Source organism: Sorex araneus, chromosome 4, assembly GCF_027595985.1.
Source record: "Sorex araneus isolate mSorAra2 chromosome 4, mSorAra2.pri, whole genome shotgun sequence".
Classification (NCBI taxonomy): Eukaryota; Metazoa; Chordata; class Mammalia; order Eulipotyphla; family Soricidae; genus Sorex; species Sorex araneus.
The window spans coordinates 116,224,301-116,250,434 of NC_073305.1; the positions used below are offsets into that span (position 1 = coordinate 116,224,301).

General features: G+C 43.7%; 1 protein-coding gene across 1 annotated transcript in view; it reads right to left on the reverse strand.

Annotated features, from left to right (window-relative positions):
• The window catches only part of MDN1 (midasin AAA ATPase 1), a 134,820-nt gene that overhangs the window by 69,819 nt on the left and 38,867 nt on the right, over positions 1–26,134 (reverse strand). The window contains exons 20-37 of the mRNA XM_055134887.1: positions 25,820–25,933; positions 21,877–22,024; positions 21,475–21,585; positions 19,966–20,117; positions 19,315–19,493; positions 18,366–18,574; positions 18,032–18,178; positions 16,366–16,507; positions 14,512–14,646; positions 14,289–14,427; positions 13,520–13,658; positions 12,892–13,022; positions 10,956–11,100; positions 7,834–7,963; positions 5,032–5,250; positions 3,568–3,765; positions 1,432–1,640; positions 281–403 (exon numbers count right to left, since the gene is read on the reverse strand). Of these exons, the coding sequence (XP_054990862.1) occupies positions 281–403; positions 1,432–1,640; positions 3,568–3,765; positions 5,032–5,250; positions 7,834–7,963; positions 10,956–11,100; positions 12,892–13,022; positions 13,520–13,658; positions 14,289–14,427; positions 14,512–14,646; positions 16,366–16,507; positions 18,032–18,178; positions 18,366–18,574; positions 19,315–19,493; positions 19,966–20,117; positions 21,475–21,585; positions 21,877–22,024; positions 25,820–25,933 (2,770 nt within the window). The remainder of the gene's footprint in view (positions 1–280; positions 404–1,431; positions 1,641–3,567; positions 3,766–5,031; positions 5,251–7,833; positions 7,964–10,955; positions 11,101–12,891; positions 13,023–13,519; positions 13,659–14,288; positions 14,428–14,511; positions 14,647–16,365; positions 16,508–18,031; positions 18,179–18,365; positions 18,575–19,314; positions 19,494–19,965; positions 20,118–21,474; positions 21,586–21,876; positions 22,025–25,819; positions 25,934–26,134) is intronic.

The window sequence follows — 26,134 nt, forward strand, 5'->3', positions numbered from 1 at the left end:
CAGCTTTGTTCTGGTCTAGAGTGAAATGGCAGGAGCACTTAGAGGTTTTTACGGAAACTTCTAAGTGTGCTTTCAGATAGAAGACTTTTTAAACTTTTCAAACAATAGTCAGGTGACTTTTCTTCCTACTTTTCTGGGGGCAACAGAGGTTACCTTTTCTATACATGTCCAAGAACCTGTCTCTAACAGTCAACAGTGTAAGCATCCGCTCAGATGTCCCAGTGCCACGAAGGCTGCACCATCCCACTGCGACCCCACCTCCGCTAGACAGTCTTCTCACCTCATCCAGCACAACCCAGTGGCCTGCCTTTAAAGCTGCCAGCAAGGGCCCATCGCGCCATGCAAACTCTCCTCCTTTGCCACCTTCAACAGGCAAATCGGCTCCAAACAGGTCTGTGATGTCCTACGGAAGGGGAAGGAACAGACAAATGCTAACATTGTATAACAATGAACTAGAGCTCAAGACCCTAAAATGAACACTGAGCCAGCTTTTCTTCTTACATTCAATAAAGAATGCTGAAGTGCTAATCAATCTCGGGACTTTTGATCTGGAGGTCAGGGATGCCCAAGCAAATTCTTATCACAGTGCCACAAATATCAATCTACCCACACTGAAGCTCGAGCGCTGGACCCACGGTTTTCAATTTTGACTATGCTTGCAAATGAACTGAACTTTAAAATAAAAATCAACATAAGCACCAGACCTTGTTCGCAGAGCCCATTTGAAGACATTCTCGCCTAATGTGTCATCAGTCTCATATGCACTAGGGATCAAACTCAGGGCGTCACACATGCAAGGCAGGCATTCTAACACTGAGCCACATATCTGGCTTTTAGAAAGAACAAAACTAAAGACACATTACAATAAATATTAAAACACGCAATACCTGAGGGTGGGGGGCACCCAGTGGTGCTCAGGGCTTACTCCTGGTTCTGTGCTCAAAGATCACCCTGGCAATGCTCAGGAGACCATAGTGAATGGTAGGTATTGAACCAGGGTCAGCCACGTGCAAGGGCAAGTGCCTGCTCACTATAAGGCTCCCCAGAAGTGGGGTAATACTATCTTAAAAGTGAATTAGAGGCCCAAAGTGATACAGTGGATAGGGCATTTGCCTTGCACATGGTTGACTCAGGTTTGATTCTGGCAATACCTGTGATCCCTGGAGCCATTAGGAGTGACCCTTGAGCACAGAGCCAGGAGTACAACCTGAGCACAGATGGGTGTGAGCCACACACAAAAATTAAGCAGCCAGAGAGATTATTATAGAATTCAGAGGTGACTCCATTTGGAAGGTTTGATTATGGTCTTATCACCAGAAAATACTGTGGTGCTTACAATGTCTGTCATAACTACTTCTGATTAGAACATTCATACACACAAATACAACTCCTCAAATCTATTCCCATTAGTGACCGAATCGCTAAGCTTACCGTCTGCTCTGACAAGTTGATCCGAACAAGGGTATTGCCGGAAGCTTTTGCTAATGCATCCACCAAGCTCGTCTTGCCCACACCAGGGGAGCCTTCCAGCAGAATGGGTTTATTCAGTTTTGTAGCTCTTAAGAGCCTCTGCGCATTCATAGCCGTGGTGCCCGCACTGAGCGTATAGTCCGAAGCATTAGTCCTATTCAGGACAGGTCCTCAAGGGGAGAAAAGAAAAGTCACACGTAAGTCGGGCATCACCACGCTGTATCTGTTACTGTGAAGTTACACTCACCAAGCAGACAGTGGATTTCCGAGCTACAGTGAAAATACATGATGACATTTCAACCCACTCACGAGTCCCTAAAATCTTTACAGGAAAAGCCAGCAGCCAGCTTTTTCTACCTGTTCCCAATGCCCAGCGCTCCCAAGCCCCTCTTCCTGACCTAGCAGGCAAACAGCAAGTGTGTGTCTGTGCTTTCCTAATCCAACACTGGAATTACCACAGCAAGCTTACCTACCTCATATTTGTAATTTCCTGTACAACAATCCTAAGCAGATAGGGATAAGGGACACCCGGCTCCATATTTAAAAAAATGTATGTTCTGAAGAGATGGTACAGTGGGGAGGGCACTTGCCTTGCGCATGGCAGACCTGCACTGCCACAGGTGACATTCCCAAGCAAAACTATATATTTATACCATATGTTATATTAAAACATATACAGACATGGTTTTATTTTGAGGGCAACACCTGGCGGTGCTTAGGGGTCACTCCCAGCAATGATTGGGGACTATATGGTACCAGGTCGGCCTTCCACAGGCAAAGCATAAATTCAGCCAATTGAATCATTCCTTCTCCAGCCTCCATATAAAAAATGTCACCTAGGGGGCTGGAGTGATAGCACAGCGGGTAGGGCATTTGCCTTGCACACAGCTGACTCAGGTTCAATTTTCAGCATCTCATATGGTCCCCTGAGCACCACCAGGGTAATTCCTAATGCAGAGCCAGGAGTGACCCCTGTGCATCGCCGGGTGTGACCCAAAAAGAAAAAAAAAATCATCTAAGGTTTCATGGCCACCAGAGTAATTCACAACACACCCTATCCCCACACTACTGCAGAAGTAAAGGACTAATGGCAAGCTTGGGACTTAACGCTCCGGCCACCATGTCTCCTGGAAGCTTGGAGGGAGTAGCCGGCAGAAACTCTTACCTATAGACCCAGAAGCTCTGAGCCGGTCAACAAAGAGCTCCCACACTGAATGCTGAGCACTGTGAGGGAGGCCCAGCACAGGCACCGAGCAGTTAGATCGGGGCTGTCTATACCGTCAAAGAGGGAGAGGTAAAGGGACAGGGGGCCACTGCCAGTGCTATAGCCAACATCCAGCAAACAAGGTCCAGGCTAAGAGACATCACAGGTTTTGTTAATCACTAACTAGAAAGTGCCACTGTGCCGACCATTGCAGGCGCTCACCTACACATGCAAGAAGAAACAACACAGAAAAGCCCAGGCTAGGAAAGCAACAATCTGAAAAGCTCCAAGTACTTTAAAGAGATCTAATCTAACCTCAGAAGTGGCTCAGTGAGAGCATTTGTCTTGCTTCTGTTAGGTCCTGGGTTCAAATCCCAGCACAGACGCAAAAAGTAATCAAAAGACATCTAATCTCTCATTAAATATTGGGGAGACAGGGACAGCCAGTAAGAATGACAACCAGGACTGGAACCCAAACCAGCCCACATTTCCCACTGAATCATTCTTTTAATAGACATTTTCTAAAGGTCTGTGTCTGCCACACCACATGATAGACAAAGGACAGGAAGAAGATGAATGACATGATATCTGTTCTAGAGGGCTCGTGAAGCCATTTGTAAAAGGCGATCTAGCTTACACATTGTGAGATGAATTATCACTGAAGGAATATTCTTGTGAGCACCAACAATAAATGTGTTATAAATTTTTATAAGACAATGTATTCATAAGAATATATTTCTCCAAATACAAATTTAAAACATTCACAGTTAGGCCTTGTCAGCTTATAACTCAGTTAAAAAAATCATAAAAACATTAAAACAAATAAACTCACAATGAAAAGGTCATATCTATGACTTAGAAGAAAGTAGTAATTTATATAAAGTCATTCTTACCCTTAGGTATAAAAAACGGATGAATTCCCCAAAGATTATCTATCCCCGTGAATTCTTTGGTCTTGAGTCTGTCATAAATCTTCAATTCACTTTTCTGACAGTCTGTAAGTCTAACAATCTTGGAAAGTTTCTTCATCAGGAATTTCAGGCATTCTTTGCGAGCCAACAGGGCAGTACCAAATCCAGAGGAAGTTGCTCCTGTAATACAAACGCCCAAACTGGTGAGCAGAGTCAGGTCAGTACAGCCCGAGCACAATCGCTCAGCAGAAACACCAGGGAGCAGGTTCCTAGGGAAACACTCGCAAACGGACTCCATCAAGCCTTAAGATGGCAATCTGGCCCCATCTCCCAACAATTTAAAATCTTCAATTCAACAGTAATATAGTCAAGCTATACTAGCCTGGAAATAAACAATAAAGAACAAGTCAGTAACAAATTTACAACCAGAGTCTGGAAGAGATGTCAATGGGCTAATAAGCACATACTTTACAGGCATAAGGCCCAGGGCCAAGTCTTGACACCTCATGGTCCCTTGAGCACCAACAGGAGTGATTCCCCAGCACAGAGCTGGGAGTAGCCCCTAAATAACATCAGATGTGGTCCCCGCCCCCCAAAAAATTACTGATCATCCTGGTTTCTATTTCTAATCCTATGACAGAAAAAAAGCAGAACTTAAACACTAACACTAACTAAACTTCTTTGGGAGGGGATGGGAAGATGGGGGGTGGGGAGGGCACTACATCTGACGGTGTTTGGGGGCTGTTCCCAGCTTTGTGGTCAGGAGTGAACCCTAGTGGTGCTCAGGAGACCGTAAGCGGTGCTGGACACTCCAACCATGGAGACTCGAACCACGGATGCAGCTGCCACAGCTGCATGCAAGGCAAGCCCCTTACCTCCAGTACTCTCTCTTCTGACTCTTGGGATACTACACCAGATGTAATTATAGTAAACTTAAGTGACTCAGGCAGTACACATAAATGACAATTCTGACAAGAAGCATCCACTCCTTCAAAAAGAAAGACGTTTCTAACAGTCATCTTTCTACTCCTCATCGCCTCTTCACATTTACTATGTGCCTAGTCTATAAATTATGAAAAGTTCCAGTAAATCACATCTCAAAAAAAGGAATAAAAATAAAAGGATAGCTCTTCTGAGTCTTACAAATACTAGAGTACGTGATAGGGCCAGAGCGCTAGTATACTGGATAGGGCGCTTACTTGCCTTGCATGTGGCTGACCCAGGTTTGCTCCCCAGCTTTCCCTAAGCACTGCCAGGAGTGATTCCGGAGTGTAGAGCCAGGACTAATCCCTGAGCCTTGCCAGTGCGGCCCAAAACCCCAGGGGAAAAGGGGGGGGGGGGGAAAAAACATAGATTAAGAGTTTCTACCAAGCATCTGAGCTTGCTCTGCTTCGTTCACCCCTTGACCATGGTACCCTGGTCTCCAGCAGCTGACAGACACCATACCTGAACCTATTCCATCGATGTACACCAAGCACGCAGCGTGAACAAAGGACATCACAGTGGAGATGGAGTCAGGCCTTTTCGAAGCAGCTTCCTCCCACATTGTGTTCATGAAGTGAACCCAGGACAGAATATCTCTGATGCTGATGACACACCTTCGTCCAAACTCCTGGCGGGTGAGCCAGTCGATGAAATCCAGCATCACCTCAGCGATGTCAAGCCCTATGACACAAAGACATGCATGGATCTGTCGCCTCCAGCAGTGGCTCCTCAGTAGGGCCGTGTGACCAGGAGGGCACACAGGTGGCCAGAAAGGCTCTGTGCTCCAGGGAATCGTGCAGATTTTTGTCAACGGACATCAACTGCTCTTCTAAAGAGTGCGTCCGTAGCTTTGACAGTATTCCCAAGGAATTCATCAAACCACAGAAACCAAACAAAATGTCAGCAGACCCATCGCCATTCTCATCCTGAAGATCAGAGGAGGAGTGGCCCATGGGAGAGTCAGGCATGCCCTGGGCTTGAAGGCATCTGGCCCCAACCCAAAGTCAAAAGTTTCTATCTCCTCCCTTTATTTGCACAATTTCCCCTTCGAGAACAGTAAAGATGCCATTTCAGACAGCTCACAAGTATGGCGAAGAAACATTCTGTATACTGGACTATGAACTCATATTATCACATCAGTTGGGAATTGGCTAAAAAGGCAGATGCCTTTTTTCTCATTTCTCAACCCAGAAAGACTGACATCAGGAAAGGTGGGTAGGGCACCAACAAGCTGCATTTCAACAAATAAACATCACTGTCAATTTGAGAACCACAGGCTTTTAAGTTAAAGCTGTAACAGCAACACAGCTGAAGCCTGGGAGCACGGCTGGCCAGGGAGCACTGGGTACACCTGAGAATGTTGAGGACAGACCCTTCTTTAAGACCAGGCGACTAAAGAAGACCAAGTCCTAATGCAGCACAGAAGGGTCTTGCCATAGCAATCCCACTACGTTTTAAAGCTGTGCTTAAGAATACCCTTAAAATTCAGGGGCTGGAGAGATAGCACAGCGGGTAGGGCGTTTGCCTTGCACGTGGCCGACCCGGGTTCAAATCCCAGCATCCCATATGGTCCCCTGAGCACGGCCAGGGGTAATTCCTGAGTGCAGAGCCAGGAGTAACCCCTGTGCATCGCCAGGTGTGACCCAAAAAGCAAAAAAAAAAAAAAAGAATACCCTTAAAATTCAGCGTCAAGATGGTATGAATGAAACACAATCATGGACAATTTTGTAGCTCTTTATCTCACGGTGACTTAATAAAAAAAATGTTAGGGGCTGGAGCGATAGCACAACGGATAGGGCGTTTGCCTTACACATGGCTGACCTGGGTTCAATTCCAGCATCCCATATGGTCCCCAAGCACCGCCAGGAGTAATTCATGAGCTAGGAGTAACCCCTGCGCATTGCTGGGTGTGACCCAAAAAGCAAATAAATAAATAAATAAAAATCGGTGTCTGGGGACTACACCATTTATTCCACTCCTGAGGGACAGACATGTAAAACAGTTCAGTCAGTGACAAGTACCTACAAACCTTTTTACCAGTAAAGGCAAAAATCTTAAGTAGGAAATGGAACACAAGGGCCACCTGTTCTCTACAGACGCTACACAAACATTCAGCTTACAGTACAGGAAAGTCCACAGCTGGAATATTGAACATTGCAGTGAGCTTAAGTTCTAATGAAAACTGGGGCCAGAGTGATACTACAGCAGGCAGGGCGACTCAATCGGGGATCAATTTTCAGCATCGCATATGGTCCCCCAAGCACTGCCAGGAGCAACCCCAGGGAGTGCTGGGTGTGGCCCCAAAACAAAACAATGAAAGTAATATATGTAATGTAATATATTAATATAATGGAGGCAAAAGTGACCTTGAATGCGGCTGACCCAGGTTTGATTCTTGGCATCTCATAGGGTCCACATGAGCACCACCAGGAGTAATTTCTGAGTGCAGAGCCAGGAATGATCCCTGAGCATTGGCAGGTATGACTCAAAAGTTTAAAAAAAAAAAAAAAACAGAAGTAATGTACACTGAGCTTTGAGGACACATTCAGCAGTGGTCAGTGTTGACTCCTGGAGGTGCTTGAGAGACCATTATGTGATGGCAAGACTTCAACAAGGGCCAGTCACATGCAAGGCACACACCTTGCTTATTGCACTATACCTCTAGCCACCAAATCAACAATAAAAATAAAAGGTGAAGAGGTAGTTGGTGATAAAACAATATGTCCTGTGAGTTATTTTTTTAAACTACATTTCTAGATATCAAAATATAAAAATAAGAGGCCAGAGAGGTAGTACAGTGGGTAGGGTGCTTGCCTTGTACAGGGCAAACCTGGGTTTAATCCTGGGCATCCCACTGGCATTGACCAAAGAACAAAAAGAAATGTTGACCAAGGCCAGTGAAATAAATATCCAAAGGGGCAAAGCATACGCCTTGCATTCAGAATCCCAAATTTAATCCCCACAACTGCATCATCATCTGAGCACTGCCAAGAGTGACATCTGAGCACTGTGTCCCCAACATCCACCCCCGCTACCCTCCAGTCCAAAACATGAAACAAATAGGAACTAAAATTTACCAAGTATGGTGAAGGGGATAATACAAGGAAAGAAGGCATCTGGCTATCATCATGTTTTCCTTGGTAACTTGGGCAAATTTTCCCATTTTTTCTTCTCTCCTTATAGACCATAAGCCACACGCTGTTAATGTCCCTCCTATACCATACCTGTACCTTGTTACCATCACCACCAGCTAAACTTTCTCACCTTTATGATCTGTTCTGCCAAAAGACAATCCAGGCCGAAGATTACGACTGATGATCTGAATTAAGTCTTCCCGGCTCGAGCTTTGAGGGCACCATATTTCAGTAAACCGGTTTCTCAAGGCAGGAGACAGCTATAAGGAACACAAATTCCAATGTGTATTTAAGAGCTACGAGGAAAGTAACTTTTGGGGAAAAGTTAGCTGCTAAAATTCTGGCAAATACTAGCTGCTTTTTCACTGGAAACACTTTATGCGAACCAACTTTATTCTGGCTTCTTCCATGTCTTTTCACACACTATCACACACTCCCAAACATCATCCTCACAGTCTTTACAGACTTGCTATAAAACTGCAAAGTCTCCTTTTGTACTTGGGGGTCATAGCCAGTGGTGCTTGAAGGCTACTCCTGGTTCAATGCATGGGTAATGCTGGGACTCAAAAACACCCAAAGCATATGCTTCAGATCTCTGAACTATCTCTCCAGCCCAGCTTTTAGGTATGAGACTCGATGGATGGTGCAGTACAATTCTAACCCTGAATCTAGGCCCTGCCCTAAACACTGTCCCCTAAGCAATGGCACAGGCTCCATCTTCCTACATGCGAAAAGTGAAAAGGGTAAAACTGGGCTGGAGTCACAGTACAGCAGCAACATAGCAGCAACCCAGGCACCCCACATGGTTCACAGAGCACCAGGAGAACATGCTGAGTATTACCAGGTGTGGCCCCCAAACCAAAACAACCAAAAAAGGGTAAAACTTCTTTTACATGGCTTAAGAGGAGTTAAGTACACAGACGAATATATACTTTTGAAATTATTATTTTTCAGTGTATGGTTTAAATTTTTTGTAGGAGCCATAGCCAACAGTGCTTGGAAGCCATGGGAGAGAAATGAACAAAATGAAGTCTTGTCAGGCTCGTGCGTACAAGACTTCTCTCCACCCATAAGAGGGTATGGAAATCCACAGAAACATTTTTGGTAACTCTTATAAACAAGGAAGTGTCGGTCCCTCTGGTTTGAGGGCCTTGGTCCTCTGTCTGTATTCCATACCCTTCCGAGAGGGTCTTAATTCCCCATCTACACAGTTTACAGGTGTGAGACTGTCATCTCATCATTATCTTAACAAAAAACCTCCTCTTCATCTCTCTGGTCTACCAGAGCAGGACAGGAACAAGGCCTGGATCCAAGCAATGACATCTCAGTTAATGTGCAACTGTTGCTCCCTACATCTCATCTCAGGGATCCTGACTCCTCACTGATCACTAGGCATGCAAAACCACAATGCTGTACCGAAGCCAAACGGGGGACATAGGTCAAAGCCAGTAGTATCAGTCTCAAAACAACCTAACCTGACAGCAAACTTGCAATCAAACCAACAAAAGCTTGCAATCGGGGATTTCTGTGATATTTAGCCACTGGCCAAGAGCAATAATTTCTACATTTTTTTGAGGCTATAAGATATTATAGCCAGAGCAGGGTAGGTGTTTCCCTTGCATGTGGCCAACCCAAGTTTGATCCTCAGCATCCCACATGGTCCGCAGAAGCTGCCAGGAGAAATTCCTAAGTGCAGGGTCAGGAGTAAGCCCTGGGCACTGCTGGGTGTACCCCCCACCCACCCACAGAAGGAAAAATAACCACAAAACTGTGACATATTATTTCTTCTCCTTTGCGTACATCTTAAAGCTCAGCAATTACTAGTAGTAATGTTGTTGTTCTTGGCTTTTTTTTTTTTTTTTTTTTTTTGCTTTTTGCGTCACACCCGGCAATGCACAGAAGTTACTCCTGGCTCATGAACTCAGGAATTACTCCTGGCGATTCTCAGGGGACCATATGGGATGCTGGGAATTGAACCCCGGTCGGCCGCGTACAAGTCAGACGCCCTACCCACTGTGCTATCACTCCAGCCCTGCTGTTATACTATTACTATTACTGCTACTAAGCTCTGAAGAAAATTAAGGCCTAAATATTATGAAAACATCCCAGGCACTAAGTCACCAAGAATCTTACCTGCCTTCCATCTAACCTTCTTCTCAGCCCTTAGCTACCAGCACACTAGCTCTTTCCTAACACTAAAGGGCCAAATCTCCAATGACTCATCGAAAGGCTTCACGAGCTTGAGAGCCACAGGCCTGAGCACTGGGTCCCAACACAACTCTCTGTACAGAAGGAACCACTTTCCACCCTTTCCTTTATAACTCTGATCCACATCACCCTAGAGAGAACAGATATGCTTAACTGCAAAACCAGTACAGGCTCCAGATGCAGCTGCTTTTTAAATCACTTTGCAATCGCTCCTACTATCACACATGTATTTAAAACCCTAACTCACGACCCAAGAGGTAGAACAGTGGGGAGAGCACTTACCCTGCATGTGGCTGACACAGGTTCGATCCCTGGCACCAGATAAAAGCCTAAACCCTTGAACAGAGCTTCAGATGAGATTTACAGCTTCAACTGCTCTCTCCAGAAAATTAAAACAAACACTTCGACAAAGAGGGGCCAGAGCAATACTACAGGGGTAGGGTGCTTACCACGTTCACTTTCTGGCATCCCACATGGTTCCCGAGTCAACAGTGATGCCTGATCACAAAGCCAGAAGTAACCCTAAGCACCACCAAGTCTGGCCCCACAAAACAAAAAGAACAAAAAAGACAAATTTTGACAAAGAGCTCTTGGGAGATTGTGGTATAGCCATGCGTGTAACTGGCTAATGAACAAGGACTGTTCAGGCACATGCACAGAAGGGACATAATATAAGGACACGGGAACTGTGTGGCTGGTATTGGGGTGGGGTGGTGCACAAATGAAGGAGTGGGCGGTGCAAGGACCATGTGGTGACAGGGATCAAACCTGAGCCTCCCACATTTCAAATCTACGCCCCTGTCCTTTGACCTGCCTCCCAATTCAGAAATGTCAGACTTCTTTTCAAAATAACAATGACTCTCAGGTTATCTTTCTGTATTTATCCAATATGCCCAGCATTGCATATTGCAATTTGTATTGCACCCCACATACAAATAGATAAAATGCGTATTCACATACTACATTTATGGGTGCTATCAACAAGCTGAGGTAAAACAGAAGGGGAAGAAAAACTTCTTACTTCACAAACACATTTTACTTTACCTCTTTTTTTCCAAAGTCGCCCCCAGGATTCATTGTTGCTAAGACACGGAATTTTTTCCCAGCAGTCAACAGTTCTACCTCATTATCCTTGTCTTCTAGGCTGCCCTTTTCAGCTAATACCAAGGATTTTTCCACTTCAAGGACACTGAAAGACAGAAAATTGAAGATTAGAGAAGGTTTATTCTATTTTGTGGTTGCACTGTGATATCTGCTGAGCTTTCACTTTAGTTAACAGTTTTCTACCGCAAATTTTAAAATGACAGGATTTCTCTTTTACTTATACCCCTATGACAGAATTTGTTTTAAAACCTGCATCTTTGAACAGTGGGTAGGGCACTTGCCTCACATGTAAATTCACTCCCCAGCATGCCATGCACCATCAGGAGTGATTCCTGAGCACAGAGCCAGAAGTAACCCTGAGCACTGCTGGGTGTGATTCAGACCGGTCCCCAATTAAAAAAAAAAAAAAAAGACCAACTGTGCATCTATCTTACATACAAATGTCCATAGTAGCATTAGTTACAGAAGCAGAAACAATCCAAATAACATCAAAAAAGAATATTTTAAAAATATGGTAGGGCCTATACAACAGAGTACTAGGAATAGAACAAGCACTGGTAGAGGCTGCATTATGAATAAACCTCACACTACCAAAGCAGTGCCAGAGCTGTAGTACAGCAGTAGGGCATTTGCCAACCCAGGTTCAGACCCCAGCAACCCATATGGCCCACCAAGCCCTGTCAGAAATGATCCTTGAGCACAAATTAAGAGTAAACTATGAGCACTGCCGGGTGTGGCTCAAAAACAAAAAAGAAATGAGGAAAGAAAAGAATAAGTATTAAAACAAAGTGAGAAGAAAGCACCAATGGAAAACTAATGTGGTTGCTGCAACCCCTAAATTTACTCACATTTCTAGAGCTACACATTTAAAATGAATACATTTCATTAATATAAATATGCATATGAATGCAAACTGTTTTAGCCCTAGCATCCCTCAGTCCCACTTTGCTTTTAGATGATGGAGTGTGCACCAGAGAAGCTGGATACTCAGAGAGTAACCCCTGAGCATAAGCCTGTAAGATCCAAAAAGCCAAAAATAAATAAAATAAAATAAAATAAAATGATTTAAAAATTCCTTCTACTAAAAAGTAGAAAGAATTTTTAAAAAGAGAGCAGCTGGAGATAGCAGAGCAGGCAGGAGCTGACTGTTTTGCATGCAGTGACCCAGTTTCAATCCCCAGTACTCTATATGGTCCCCCAAGCCTGTCAAGAGCGATGCCTCAGTCAACTGGAATAGAGAAGGGATCACTAAGTCAATTATGGTTGGAGGGATTGTTCAGGATGGGAGATGTGTGCTGAAAGTAGATAAAAGGACCAAACAGGATGGCCTCTCAGGATCTGTATTGTAAACTATAATGCCCCATAATAAAGAAAGAATATGGGGAAATTGCCATAGAGGCAAGGGAAGGAGAGGGCTGGAGGGCAGGCAAGGATGCTGGGGACACTGGTGGTGGAAAATGGTAGAAAACGCTGGTGGAGGGATGGGTGTTAGATTACTGTATGACTGAAACTCAAACATGAAAGCTTTATAACTGTAGTTCACAGTGATTTACAAAAAATTTTAAAAATAGTGATGCCTCGGCAAAATCAGGAGTTAGCCCAAGCACTGCCAAGTCTGACCCCCAAATAAAAACAAAAATAAATGAATGCAATTGCAAAAGAAAGACCAACCAGAAAGAGAGCTCAAGAAGCCAAGTGCCTGCAGGAGACCCAGGTTTGACTCCCAGCACCGCATGGTCCCTTGAGCCCGCATATGAAGCAGCTCCCAGATAAATACAGGAAGAAGTAAATGAGTCAAGCTGCTACCATGCACCTAGGAGAACATAACCAAGAACACATCAAACACGGGCCAGTCTCCCAAGTCTACCCCTTGTACCTGTTGAGTCTTTCTAGGACAGAGTCATCAGCCAGTGAAATCTCATCCATGAGGAAAAAGCCGTCTTCCTTCATGGCAAGAACCAGGGGACCATCATGCCATTCAAATAGTCTGGATGAGTCCGCTTCTTCCTACAATTTGGAAAGTTGGGGGGGCGGAGAGGGGAGGGCGTCAAACTTCAGCCCCAAGGGTGGCGGCTCACGAGACAACATTCTGATAGCGAGCTGGTGCCTAACAGGGTGAAGTCATCAGAAATGGTCTGACAACAAGGCAAGGCTCTGCAGGGTTACTCATAAAGGCCCTCAGGAAACAGTGAAAACCTGAAGACAAGACATATGGCCAGCGGGGCCACAGCCATAATCCAGTAAGGCTCTTGCCTGGCACGCAGCTGACCAGGGTTCAATCCCGGGCAGCCCATACGGTTCCTCAAGCTTCACCAGGAATGACCCGTGAGCGAAGAGCCAAGAGTAAGACCTGAGCACTACTAGGTACGATCCAAAAACAAATAAAAAAGAAAGACAAATGGCTGTCAAACAATGGCCATTGAAATAACCCAAACCATATTCACACACAGTCAACCTGAGCTTTTTCAATGAATAATCACACCACTGTTCGCTCACAGACAAACCTTATCTTTGGGTCTCTGCCTCACTGGTCGTAGCCCCCCCAAGAAGTCTGATGTCTCCATGTGTAGATGGCAGTTAACGGAATATAACTTCTGATTTGCCAAGGCTGCAAACATTTGACAAATAGTAGTTTTTCCACACCTGTCAAAGAGAGACACTGGCTTGACAAGGAGCATGAGTTCCAAATGCAGAGCCACAGAACACCCCGAAGTCAGCACTGCAGAGTGGACAGTGCTGAATGATGCAGGACCTCTGGACCCCAGGCTCAGGCAACCTGTCCCCAAAGCACAAGCCCCTCCTATCTTCTTTACCCAGGATGGCAGGTACTAGACAAATTCCAGGCCTTCCCATTTCTATCCACAACCACTAAGGAGAGAGGAAAGGTTTGATCCTTATAGACTGTCAAGAGAAACTAACTCGTATACTACCATTCTCTACCACTTAAGAAAAGAATGTTGCTGTTTAAGATAATTTAATAGGGGCTCCAGATTGTAGATCAGCAGAGTGCCTATGAGGCATGTGGCCCTGAATTCAAGATAGAACATATGATAAGATTATCTTCTTTCTCTGAAAGAATTAAAAAGGTGGAAAGCAGAGAGAGAGGGGGAGAGAGAAAAAGAGAGGGGGGGGAAAGGGAGGGAGGGAGGGAGGGAGGGAGGGAGGGAGGGAGGGAGGGAGAGGGAGTTTTCTTGATGAGTTGTTCAGCCATATCTCATTATGAATAAATAAACTGAAGTGAACTCTCATAGCGCTCCTGTCTCTGAACTTTACCCTGTGTCTCCAACCAGCAGCACTGCTTCACCGAACTCCAAAGCCCTTCCCACCAGCATGGCCAACCTTTGCATGCTCTTGGTCCACACAATGTGGCTGAACTTAGAGTCCAATGAGGATACCTGAGTAGAAAATTTACCTAGAAGTAAAAAAAAAAGAAAAAAAATTAGGTTCTAATAGGAGCACACATCAATACACTCTCTAGATCGTATCGCATACTCACTCAGCAATTTTAAGACATTTTCTTTGGAGAAGAGAGACTGAGGACACACTTTTTTCTTGAAATGTTTTTCAAGGACACCTTGAATCACATCAACCTCCTCCTGCTTCCTGACTCGGCCTGCTAAAAGCATAAAACCTTAAAAAAAAAAAAAAAAGAGTTATCAAGCACTGGTACCACCAGCTAATGAGAACATGGAATGATAAACAGCCATCATATACTGCAGCCCAGTGGAAACCTGGAGACGGACTCTGAAATACAGGGAGAGCACATAACACTGAACCATATCCCAGGAACCACCAAGAAGCCAGCAATGTGACTTCTAGGGAGATTCAAACACAAGTAAGCATATGTATATGCCCAAGAGCACATAAAAGAACATTAGGAGCGGTTTTATTTGTAGACAAGAAGTAGACAGGATCTGAATGTGCATCGATGAGGAAGGACAAATAGTGGCATCCTCATACAGTGTGCTAAGCAGCCATGGGGAAAGAAGAACGTGCTGTGACCATGTAAGGGCATCTGAAGCTCAAGCTGTATTGAATGAAAAAGAGCTCGACCCAAAGAACATACACAGCAAAATAAAGCTCAAGAGCAGAGCAATCATTCCACAGGGACAGAGTCAGAGTAGAGGTCGGCAGCAGGTACACATGGATCCACCCTGACTCCTCAGACTGCTGGAAATACCTAATATCTTGGCCTAGGTGCAGGTGTATATGAGAGCATACATATATCTAAAAGAATACACTGAGCTTACATCGAACAGAATACTTCGATCACATTAATCTATAGTAGACCTCAATAACTTAGGGTTTTTGTTCGCCTATCTGTTTGTTTGAAAGGAAATCCTCTATACTTTACCAGCGGAAAAAGAATATGGGAAAAAGCAATAGTACAACAGGCAGAGTGCTTGCCGTGCATGTGTCCCCCCAGGTTCAACACCCAGCAACACATAAGTACCTCTGGACACCGCCACGAGCGATTCCTGAGTGCACAAGAGTAAGCCCTGAGTACCTCCACATGTTACCCAATAATAAAAACGAAAAAGGAAGAGAAAATAATAATCTCACAACCACATTTGTTTGCTTCAGTGTTTTAAAATTATATGCTTTTTTGTATACTGGGGACTGAACTGAGGGCCCCAGTGACCTGACTGAACTCATGAAGCAGGCATTCTAGCACTGATTTAGCATCTAACCAACTGTGGATTAGTTCGATTACTCACTGCTGCTAATTACTCCATTACTAAATCAATAACAACTCTCAAACAAAAGATCTGTAATGTTTTCTGTCATCTAGAGGAATATATAAATGCTTTCCCAAGAATTAAAACAAAATGACCATCTGAGAATCTCAAATAACATAACTTTTTTCTCTGTCTCTAAGGTCTACCTAACCACGTTGAAGATAAATGGTGCAGTGAGACACTGACAAACCCCTGGCCAGAGCCTAAAGGCACTGCACCTGTGCCCTATTTCCCTCACATGGATACCTAAGACAGAGAGTGAAAAACTCTCAGCCACCAGGCCACACAAGTCCACAGGCCTGCAGAAGCAAGGACACTTACAAAAGGAATTGAGGGGCCTCTGGCATCATATATGACCAAGCACAGAGCCAGGATGTGGCCCCAAAACCAAACAAAAAATAAGTAAATAAAAAGCAACTGGGGTTTTAAGGACAAAGGCTGTTTCTGGAATACCTAGTGAAATATATATAGTACAAATATAGATATAGTTTATATACATAGTCTATATATAGAGATTGACTACAACATGGATAAGATACATTTTAATACCTACAACAAAAAGTTCAGTATTTGCTAAGACTTCACTTTAAGAACATTGGACTAAAACATACCATCATTGGCTAAATGCTGTAGCCAGTCATATTCCTTCTCCATCTGCTCGGTCAGTCTGTATCTTTCAGCCCATCGAAACAGATCACGAAGTGTGATGAAGCCCTGCTTTCCAGCAAACACTGACGAGCCCCGGCGATAGGACTATTTAAAGTAGGAAGAGCAAAGGAAAGGGTGCAATGACAACATATACGCAAATTCTTAACAAAGTTCTCATTGAAACATTTTTTCACTGAATATTTAACAAACAGCTTAAGAAATGTTCATGCTCATGTTTAAAAATATGAAAAATAACATTCTATACTACACATACCATATAGAGATTATAAACAATAGAAATGGTGGCAAACATATAGGAAGTTTAGTCCTATGACGTGAAACATAATCTAAGAGAGTTCTTACTGGCTTTTTGGAAAGTAATCTGAGGAGCCAGAGTGATAGTACAACAAGTAGGGTATTTGCCTTACACGGGAATGCCCCATGGACCACCTGGAGCAATTCCCAAGAACGGAGGGAGGAGTAAATCTCTGAGCAACAATGGGTACAGCCCCAGAACAAAACAATGCATACCAAACCCCCACACCCCCCCACAAAAAAACACACAAGTAATGTGAGAACACATTTCTGATAAAGAACACTTTTACCCCATTATGGAATAGTTTTTAAGCAATGTAGTTTCAGGGACCGGAAGGTAGTTCAGCGGACTGCATGCATGCTCTGTATTAGAAGTCGAAGCTCGCTCTCTGGCACCACAGTCCCCTGAGCAGCACCGAGTGACCCTCAAGCACAGAGACAGGAATAGTCCCCAATACCGAAAGATGTGACCCCCCCACAAAAAATAAACTCCCCAAAGTTGTAGTTTTGCAGCTGATAAGCGGCACATAGGGTTCCCACAGTTAGGCACAAAGAACTATCACTGTATCACTGTCATCCCATTGTTCATCGATTTACTCGAGCGGGTGCCAGTAATGTCTCCTGAATAAAAAAAATAAAACTTGCATTTTCGATGTGAAACTCAAGCATAAACAAAAAGTTGTATTACCTACAAATTGGAAACTTTTATCTTTTAAACACCACCAAAAAGGGGCCAGAGCGATAGCAAAATGGGTAGAGCATTTGCCTTGCATGCAGCCGACCCAGGTTCAATCCCCCACATCCTATATGGTCCCTCAAGCACTGCCAGGGTAACCCCTGAGCATCACTGGATGTGAAACCCCCCCAAAAAAAATAGGCAAAAAAATAAAACACCACCACCAGGGGGAAAAAATCACATTAATATATTTAATATAAAAGTAAAACACAAGGGTAAATGCGATATTACAGTGGGTAGAGTGTTTGGCTTGCATATGCCCAACCTGGTTCAATTCCTGGCATCCCATATGGTCCCTCGAGCACCACCAGGAATAATTCCCGAATGCAGAGCTAGGCATGACCCCTGATCATCGCCAGGTATGACCCAAAAAGGGAAAAAAAAAAACCCACAAAAATAGATGCTACTGTACTAGATGCATTTTTAAAATCCAGACTCTTACTGTTCAGTGGGGGGGGGGGGGGGGCGCGCGCCTGAATTGGATAGACTGTGGCTTCTACCCAAAGCAACTGTGAAACCTTGATCCACAAAACACGTCAACACTTTTCACTTGGAATGAAGTGGTAAAGATGCGATACCTGAAGGTCCAGCATGACTTTCACCAACTTGCTACAATAGGAGGGTGGCAAACTACATCGCTTGTGCAAGATAGTTTCCAGCTCAGAGCTCGGCAGTTCGTCAAAATGCAGCTCCACAAACCGATTCCGGAAGGCTCGAGAAAGCACCTAGGAAACACACAGAGAGAGCCTGGTAGCAACAGCCTCTTCCGCTAACCTCAGCTAAGGAAGGCTGCCTGCCATTCACAACAGAAAGGAAGAGCCTCCTGTGTATGTGAAAACAGTGGGCACATACTAAGGATGATTAATGACTAGGTAAGGCAACAAATGGAATTAAGGGGCAAATGCCACACACCTTTCTGCCTCCATAAAGGCCTGGGGGGTTCTGGGTGGCAAAGAGCATGAACCGGGGGTGTGCTTTAACAACTTCTTGTGTTTCTGTTATGAGCAATTCGCGGTTATCATCCAATAGTCTGTTCAGTGCCTCTAATACATCAGTAGGGGCCAAATTTAACTCATCTAAAATAATCCAGTAGCCCTTCCTCATGGCATCAATGAGAACACCTAGGAGGAAATAAACACTGAGAATTAGTGCATAAAACAGTCTCTCAATTTTTGGATAAATTCAATTCAATAAATTGCTGACTAGTATTAATCTCTACAGCTAGCTCTGCCTCCAAACTGGCAACATTTAATAACAATTTTCAATATAAACAGTCCCTTTCATTTCTTACTGAGGAAGAGTGCAATGCTGACAAACATAATATTTCCAGTTTATCAGACCTTCCCCATGTAGATATAAAATAAAATTGTATTTCTATCACATATCCTCTTATCTGTCCTCAGATTTCCTCTGTTGAATGCTCACCCTAGGAAATGTTATAGCTTTTTTCTGAATTTGGCCCCAATCCTGGGCCAGCACAATAGCACAGCGGGCAGGGGATTTATATATCTTATGCACTCCTGACCTGGGTTTGATCCCTAACATCCCATATACAGTCCCCGAACACAGCCAGGAGTAATTCCCAGGTACAATTCCTGAGTGAAGAGACAGGAATAACTCCTGAGCACAGCCGGGGGTGGCCCAAACCCCAACCCATCTCCCCCACCAAAATAAAAACAAGCAAAACACTTGGTCCCAGTCCTATACAATAGAGCTGAAAGAATTCACAAACCCAAAGGAACCAACAGCCTCTATTAAGGTAGAAGCCACTGTGCTTCAACTGGAGAGCAGGTAAATTATTGGAAGAAAAAAAATACAGAAGAACAGCACCTATATCCGTGGAATGGAATCATGATCTTACCTTCCTTAAATGCGAGCTTCCCTGAAGAGTCGGATGAGTAACAACCAATGTACTCCTGAATATCTGTGTGTTCGTGGTTGTTGATTCGCACACAGTGGTTGCCAGTAGCTGCGGCCAGCCACCGGATCAGGCTTGTTTTCCCAACAGATGTCTCTCCCTGAATCAGGACTGGGTAGGTTCTTCAGAGCACCCAAACAAGGCGATTTTTAAAAAGAAAGAAAGCCAGAACTAATTCAAGTATTACTTCAAAAAGAGAGCATTTTTTTTTTATAGACTTGTAAATAAATGGAAAGTTTTTTATGCTCTGAGTGAATAAAACAGGTCCTCAAAAAATGAGGAAAAGTAATTCTAAACTCTTTCACACCAGGATATGGGAGTACTATTCACTTACCAAGTAATGGGTGAGTTATCACAGCCAAATACCTTTTCATATTGGTCAAATCAGTCAGTGAGGATATTGCTTCCACCATGAGTATTATTACCAAGAATGCTTGGTATCAAGAAAAGCCATAGTACCAACTTTAGAAAGGAATTATTCATTTAGCTAATGAATAACAAAAAGATCTTTAAAAACTTAGGAACTTGAGACCAGAAAGCCAATGACTACACAGGTAAAATTTCAGAGCATGGAGAAAGTCAGGATCCACCTACCTCGCAGAGACCACTCGGACGATATCTCTCAGGTTCAGCTTGACAGAAGATGTAAGGACATATGCCTCATCTATTGTGGGCTCTTTGTCTCCCACTGAAATCCAGTAGCCTTCCACCTGGATGAGTCGACCGCCTTTTGGTTCTGGAATAGGCTAAAGACACAAAAGTTAGAGACATAATCCGTCTCAGGGCAACTATCAAAGATAAAGTTGGAAAAGCTGTCACCAGGAATGCTGGTTGCCTCATTTCTGATGCTTTCAAGCATTAAATCTCCTGAGATATAGGGGGACAAAGGGCAGTTAGGACAGAGAAGGGACCACTATGACAAGAATAGTTGGAAGTGAACACTCTGGACTAGAACTGAGTGTTGAAAATAGAGATACACCCTTCGTATCTGGAGAAGGAGAGAGGGATGGGGGGGACGAGAGGCAGGGGAGGGAGAAGGAGAGGGAGTGGGAGAGGGAGAAAGCTAGAGAGACAGTCAGAAAGGAAAGTGCCTGACATGAAGGCAGCATGGGGAAGGGGTGCGGGAAGGAAAAGGAGGACACTGGTGGTGGAAAATATACACTGCTGAAGGGATGGGTGCTGGAACATTATATGATGGAAACCCATTCATGAACGACTTTTGTAACAGTATATCTCACTGTCATTCAGTTTTTAAAAACTAATTAACAATATTAATAAATAAAACTCTTGAGATAGCAAGCTAATGAAAATTACAATGACAAACAGCACAAAATGATGGCAGGGATTGACTTTTAAATTCACATAAGGGGCCAGAGAGATAGTACACAGGATAGGGAGTTTGCCCTACACAAGGCCAACCCAGTTTTGATTCCCAGCACCCCATATGGCCCCCTGAGCCTGCCAGGACTGATCCCTGAACAAAGAGCAGGTAAGTCCTGAGCAATGCTGAGTGTGGTCCCACACCTCCAAAAAACAAAAGAAAATTAAAAAACAAAATTCAAGTAGGTCAGTTTGAGTGGAAAACTTTGTTTTGGGGTCACACCCAGCAATGCTCAGGGTTATTTCTGGCACTGCACTCAGGAATAACTCCTAGCAGGGCTAACAGTCCATATAGGATTCTGGGAATGCAACGTGGGGAAGGTGCATGCGAGGCAAATGCCCTACATGCTGTACTGTTGCTCCAACCCCTGGTTGGAAAAGTTTAAATCAAAACAATTTCTTTGTTTATGATTCAGCTCAGAATTATTTATTGCCACCTACAAAAAAACCTCTAATATTTGGGTTAAAACATGCATTTCAGTAGCAAAGTACATGTAGAATTTAAATTTAAATAAAGGAGCTACTGCCAGGCTTCGAATTTCCATAGAACAAGATTACTAGTGAATTTCACAGTCTATGATGCCAAAAATACTCAATTTTTTTGCAGATTATTTTTTGAAAATTAGAAATTTCATTTAAGAAAAATCCTTTTTTAAAAAGCTAAGATCTGAATAATCTAGTTTTTCACTTATGTTAAACAAGTCAGGAAATAAAGGAACATACCTGCTTCAGAAGACTTTTAACATTGCCAGAAAGAATGTGTTGACAAATGAGCTTCTGAACTACTGGGTGTGATGCTCTGTCAAGCTGTGTTAAGAAACCCAGACAAAAGCCCTAGGGGGAAAAATACATAAAAACACAAATGTGCATCACACAGATTACCCTTCTATAATAAGACCAACTTATCATTACTTAGGGGTGATGTCAGATCCCAAAACAACTATGAAATGTGGGGTGCAAGGGAAAGAAACCCAATAGGTTAGGATTGTATAAAATGGGGAAATACTGAGTCGTATATATATGACTGACAAAGTAGATGGAAATGGCATAAGCTCCCCTTCCCTCCTTTCTCTTGTGCTCAACCATCCCCCAGCAGGCTCCCGTGCACCCACAGTGCAGACAGACCTCATAGAGAGAGCGCTGGATGCTGCCACAGGGGTTAGAGGCTGCAAATCGCAGGGCACGGCAGAGTGTCCGAAGGCTGTAGTGAGGCCTATGGCCAGTCCCATCCACCAATTTTGTCCCAGACTCTTTACGCACAGAGGTGTAGAAGCTGCAACAGAGGTTAAATTTAGGCAAGTTTATTACTGAGTATGTTTTCATTATCTTCCTGTTATTGTGTGCACTTCTCTACAGAGGATCCAAAAGGCATTTTATAGATCAGATGGCCCAGCCCAGCTTACACACAATGACCTAGAGTAAGGATCAAACCTTGCAGAATTGTTTTTAGGTAGTACCAGGGATTGGGCTGGAGTGATAGCACAGCGGGTAGGGTGTTTGCCTTGCACAGAGCTGCAGCCGACTTGGGTTTGATTCCTCCGCCCCTCTCAGAGAGCCCGGGAAGCTACCCAGAGTATTCCACCCGCACGGCAGAGCCTGGCAAGCTACCCGTGGTGTATTCAATATGCCAAAAACAGTAACAAGTCTCACAATGGAGACGTTACTGGTGCCCATTCGAGTAAATCGATGAGCAACGGGATGATAGTGACAGTGATACAGTGATACCAGAGATTAAATTTAAGGTCTCATGTGGGTATCAATGAGCTATGTCACCAGCCTCAAAATTTTTGAGTCTACTTATTTTCATATACACACCTTTTGAAAGAGGTTATCTTTGAAAAGAATGATCAGTTGATTCTAGAAAATTAAAAATTCAAGATACAATTCCTCTAGCAAAAAAAGTATTGATTAAAAAAATGACGGGCTAGAGCAAAAGCACAGCAGGTAGGGCATTTGCCTTGCACGTGGCCAACCCGGGTTCGAATCCCAGCATCCCATATGGTCCCCTGATCAGCACTAAGAGTTATTCCTGAGTGCAAGGCCAGGAGTAACCCCTGAGCATCTTCAGGTATGACCCCAAAAAGAGCAAAGAAATAAATAAATAAATAATAAAAATAATAATAATAAAGTATTGAGAGGTAAAAAACTCCCAGTTCGTAAGTAAAAGATGGTAAGAAGCCAAAGTCCCTTTCAAGAATATACTGAATCTAATCCCTGTGTTCAGGAGTCAGTTCTATCTTGAGGGAAAAGTTAAATTCCCATGTAATTTACAATAAAAATCCATGTGTAATCTACAATGATGAGGAATGAGAGCATAGGGAAGTCTGTGGTGTTCTGAAATTTTATAGATATAGGTGTAATTTAAAGAGTGACAGGAGTCACTCATTTGAGAGAGATCAAACAGTAGGTAGGTACTTGCCTTGCACATGGCAGTCCCAGGTTTGATCCCCAGCATCCATTGTGGTCTCCAAAGCCCACAAGGAGTAACTCCTGAGTGCAGAAATAGGAGTAACTCCTGAGTACCACCGGTGTGGCTCCAAAACCCACCCAAAAACTTTTTAAGTATAAAGTTAAAAAAAAAAAAAAAAGAAGGGGACAGAGAAATAGTACATCAGGTAGGGTGATTGCCTTGCCTGCTGCTGACATGAGTTCAATCCCTGGCACCCCACCAGTAGTGATCCCTAAGTGTAAAGCCAAGAGTAAACCCGGAGCACTGCCAGGTGTGGCTCCAAAACAAAATAAATGAAGCAATAAAATTTGACATGAAAATGTGATGATCATTATTACTAACACCACGTAGTTTAGAATTCCCAAAGATGGCAAGGTGAAAGAAGTTTCAGACTAAATAATGAAGAACAGGATATTAAAATATTAAAATATTTATATTTTAATATTTTAATTTTAACAGAATATTAAAATATTCATCACATTCATGAGCTGTCATCACAGCCCATCAATGTTTCAGATGAAACACTGCCCAAATGGTATTGACTGTAATCCAGTGCATGTGGCCAGGGATCAAATACCTATGAGGGAGGGAAGCTGTGTTTGTGGTTGCAGGGGTAGGGTGTGGTGCGCGCTCCTTTGTGTGTGTGTTGCAGGGGTAGGGTGTGGTACGCGCTCGTGCGTGCGCGGAACAGCTAAGCTAGAGAGGGAGGGTTTTCTGCCAGGACAGAATCCCACGAGGCATTAACAACATAACCAGCCGATATGGTAGCCTGCCTTTCCTTCTTTCTTTCTTTCCTTCCTTCCTTTCTTCTTTCCTCTCTTCCCCCTTCCTCCCTTCATGAAACATATCTGCAGTTCAGAAGCAGTTTTCATGTACGGAACAGCTACCTGTCTTACCCGCTTTTTCCAAGACTCACTGCTTTATCACCACAGGACAGAACACTGCTGACTAACAATGACTTCAGGAGAAACCTCTCAAATGGTGCTTGGGGACCAGGGAGCCACTCCTGGGATAGAGGGTCTGGCAGTGCTGGTGCCCAAGGGTGTGAGGGGCCACAAGGATCACACCTAACAGGGCTAAGGAGTGGGAGTGGGGGGTACCATGAAGTGCCAGGAGAGACCCCCTGTTCCAACTCAGAACACGCTATTAAGCCATTTCACAGCACTCAATACACTCCTTGACTGAGCCTAGGACTTGGAGGCACTGCCTGCCCTGCCTGTGTGTGTGAGACGACCCAGGTGCCATCCCTGCCCCGAGACACAAGCAAAGGGAAAGCATGGCCCCAGTCCCTGAACCGCCATCCGTTTTATGTATTATAGTTCTTTGCTGACCATTAACTAAAAGAGTACTTATTTCCATACTTAGAGGTTACGTTCCCCTCTCAACTTTTAAAGGTATACAAGAATAGGAAATGTCTCCCATATGTCATCTCGTACTTAAGCACTTGATAACAATTTGTATAAAGAACAAGGACCAGGCTGGGAGAGAATTCACAGAGCTAGTGTGCATCTGCATGCAAAATTCCAAGTTCTGGGTTCAATCCCTGGTACCATATAGTCCCCCAAGCACTTTTGAGGTGGCAGTCCAAACCATTCCTGGCAATGTCAGGTGTGACCCTCAAATTAAAAAACTTTTAAAAGGAACAGAGCGATAGACAACATGCAGGGCACCTGCCTTGCACGCAGCCAACCCAGGTTCAGTTCCAGAACCCTATTCGTCCCCCAAGGCATGCCAGGAGTGATTCCTGAGCCTGGGGTGTGGCCCCCAACAAACAAAATACACAAAAAGCAACATAAAACTAAGTATTCTACTTCTAAACCTTTCTTTCTGGAGGACACAAAATTAACCGACATTTCCATAATACCCAAATTTGTTTCTTACAGAACTAGTACTACAAAATATAGGTTGCCTAATATAAAAAAATGCACCCATTTCATATGGCATTACAAAACCCAAGTGTGTATGTGCTCGGAGGGGGGACAGGATGTAGGGGTGACTAAGATTAAATAAAATTAAGATCTACTTTCCTCAGCAGAATTGGTACTTGCAAACCTGATTCATTTTTATCAGCCTCTAATTTCACTATATCCAAGAAATCCACTGTGTAAATTGCAAAAAAAAAAAAAAAAAGATTTGATCAAGACAGATCAAAGCCACTTACTATCTTCTTCAGGTATTCAAATAATCAGCTGTGACTACAGAAGCAATTAGCAAATATCACCTAACCATTGATAAATTCCCAAAGGTAGTCATTCATAACTTTCTATCTAGATTTCCTGAAAAAAAAACTCCAATGTATTCAAAAGGTTCCAACTCAACTTGAAAACGGAAACCTGGGAACAGAGAACAGCACACAGAGTAAGGCCTTTGCCTTGTATGCAGCCAACCCAGTTTTGATCCTCAGCATCCCATATGATCCCCAAAGCAGTGGACAGGAGTAATTCCTGAGTGCAGAGCCAGGAGTAACCCCTGAGTGTCACCAGATGTGCCCTACCCCCCCAAATATCTACCAGTTTTCTATAGTCAGAAGCAAAAAGGGAACAATACATATACATGACATGAGGTATACAATTACATTCAGTGGAAAAACTCACAAGTACACACCAAAACAGAACCTACTTTATGATTCCCTGGACTGTGTTCTTGTTCATATTCAACCCTTTCAGGTAGTCCAAAATAAGAATTTGTAAGTCTTCTTTACTTTCCAATTCTTCTACATAAAGTTCTGTGAACCTGCAAGACAATTATTATGTAACAGAAAATACAGCCATTCTAATAAAAAATACAAAACCAAGGAAGATACAGAGTCATTTCAACTGCTGATAATATAAAATACAAACTTTCAGGACCAGGGAGATTATAGGGTGCTTGTCTTGCACATGGCTGACATGGGGTGTCCCCAAGCACTGCCATGAGTGATCCCTGAGCAGAACT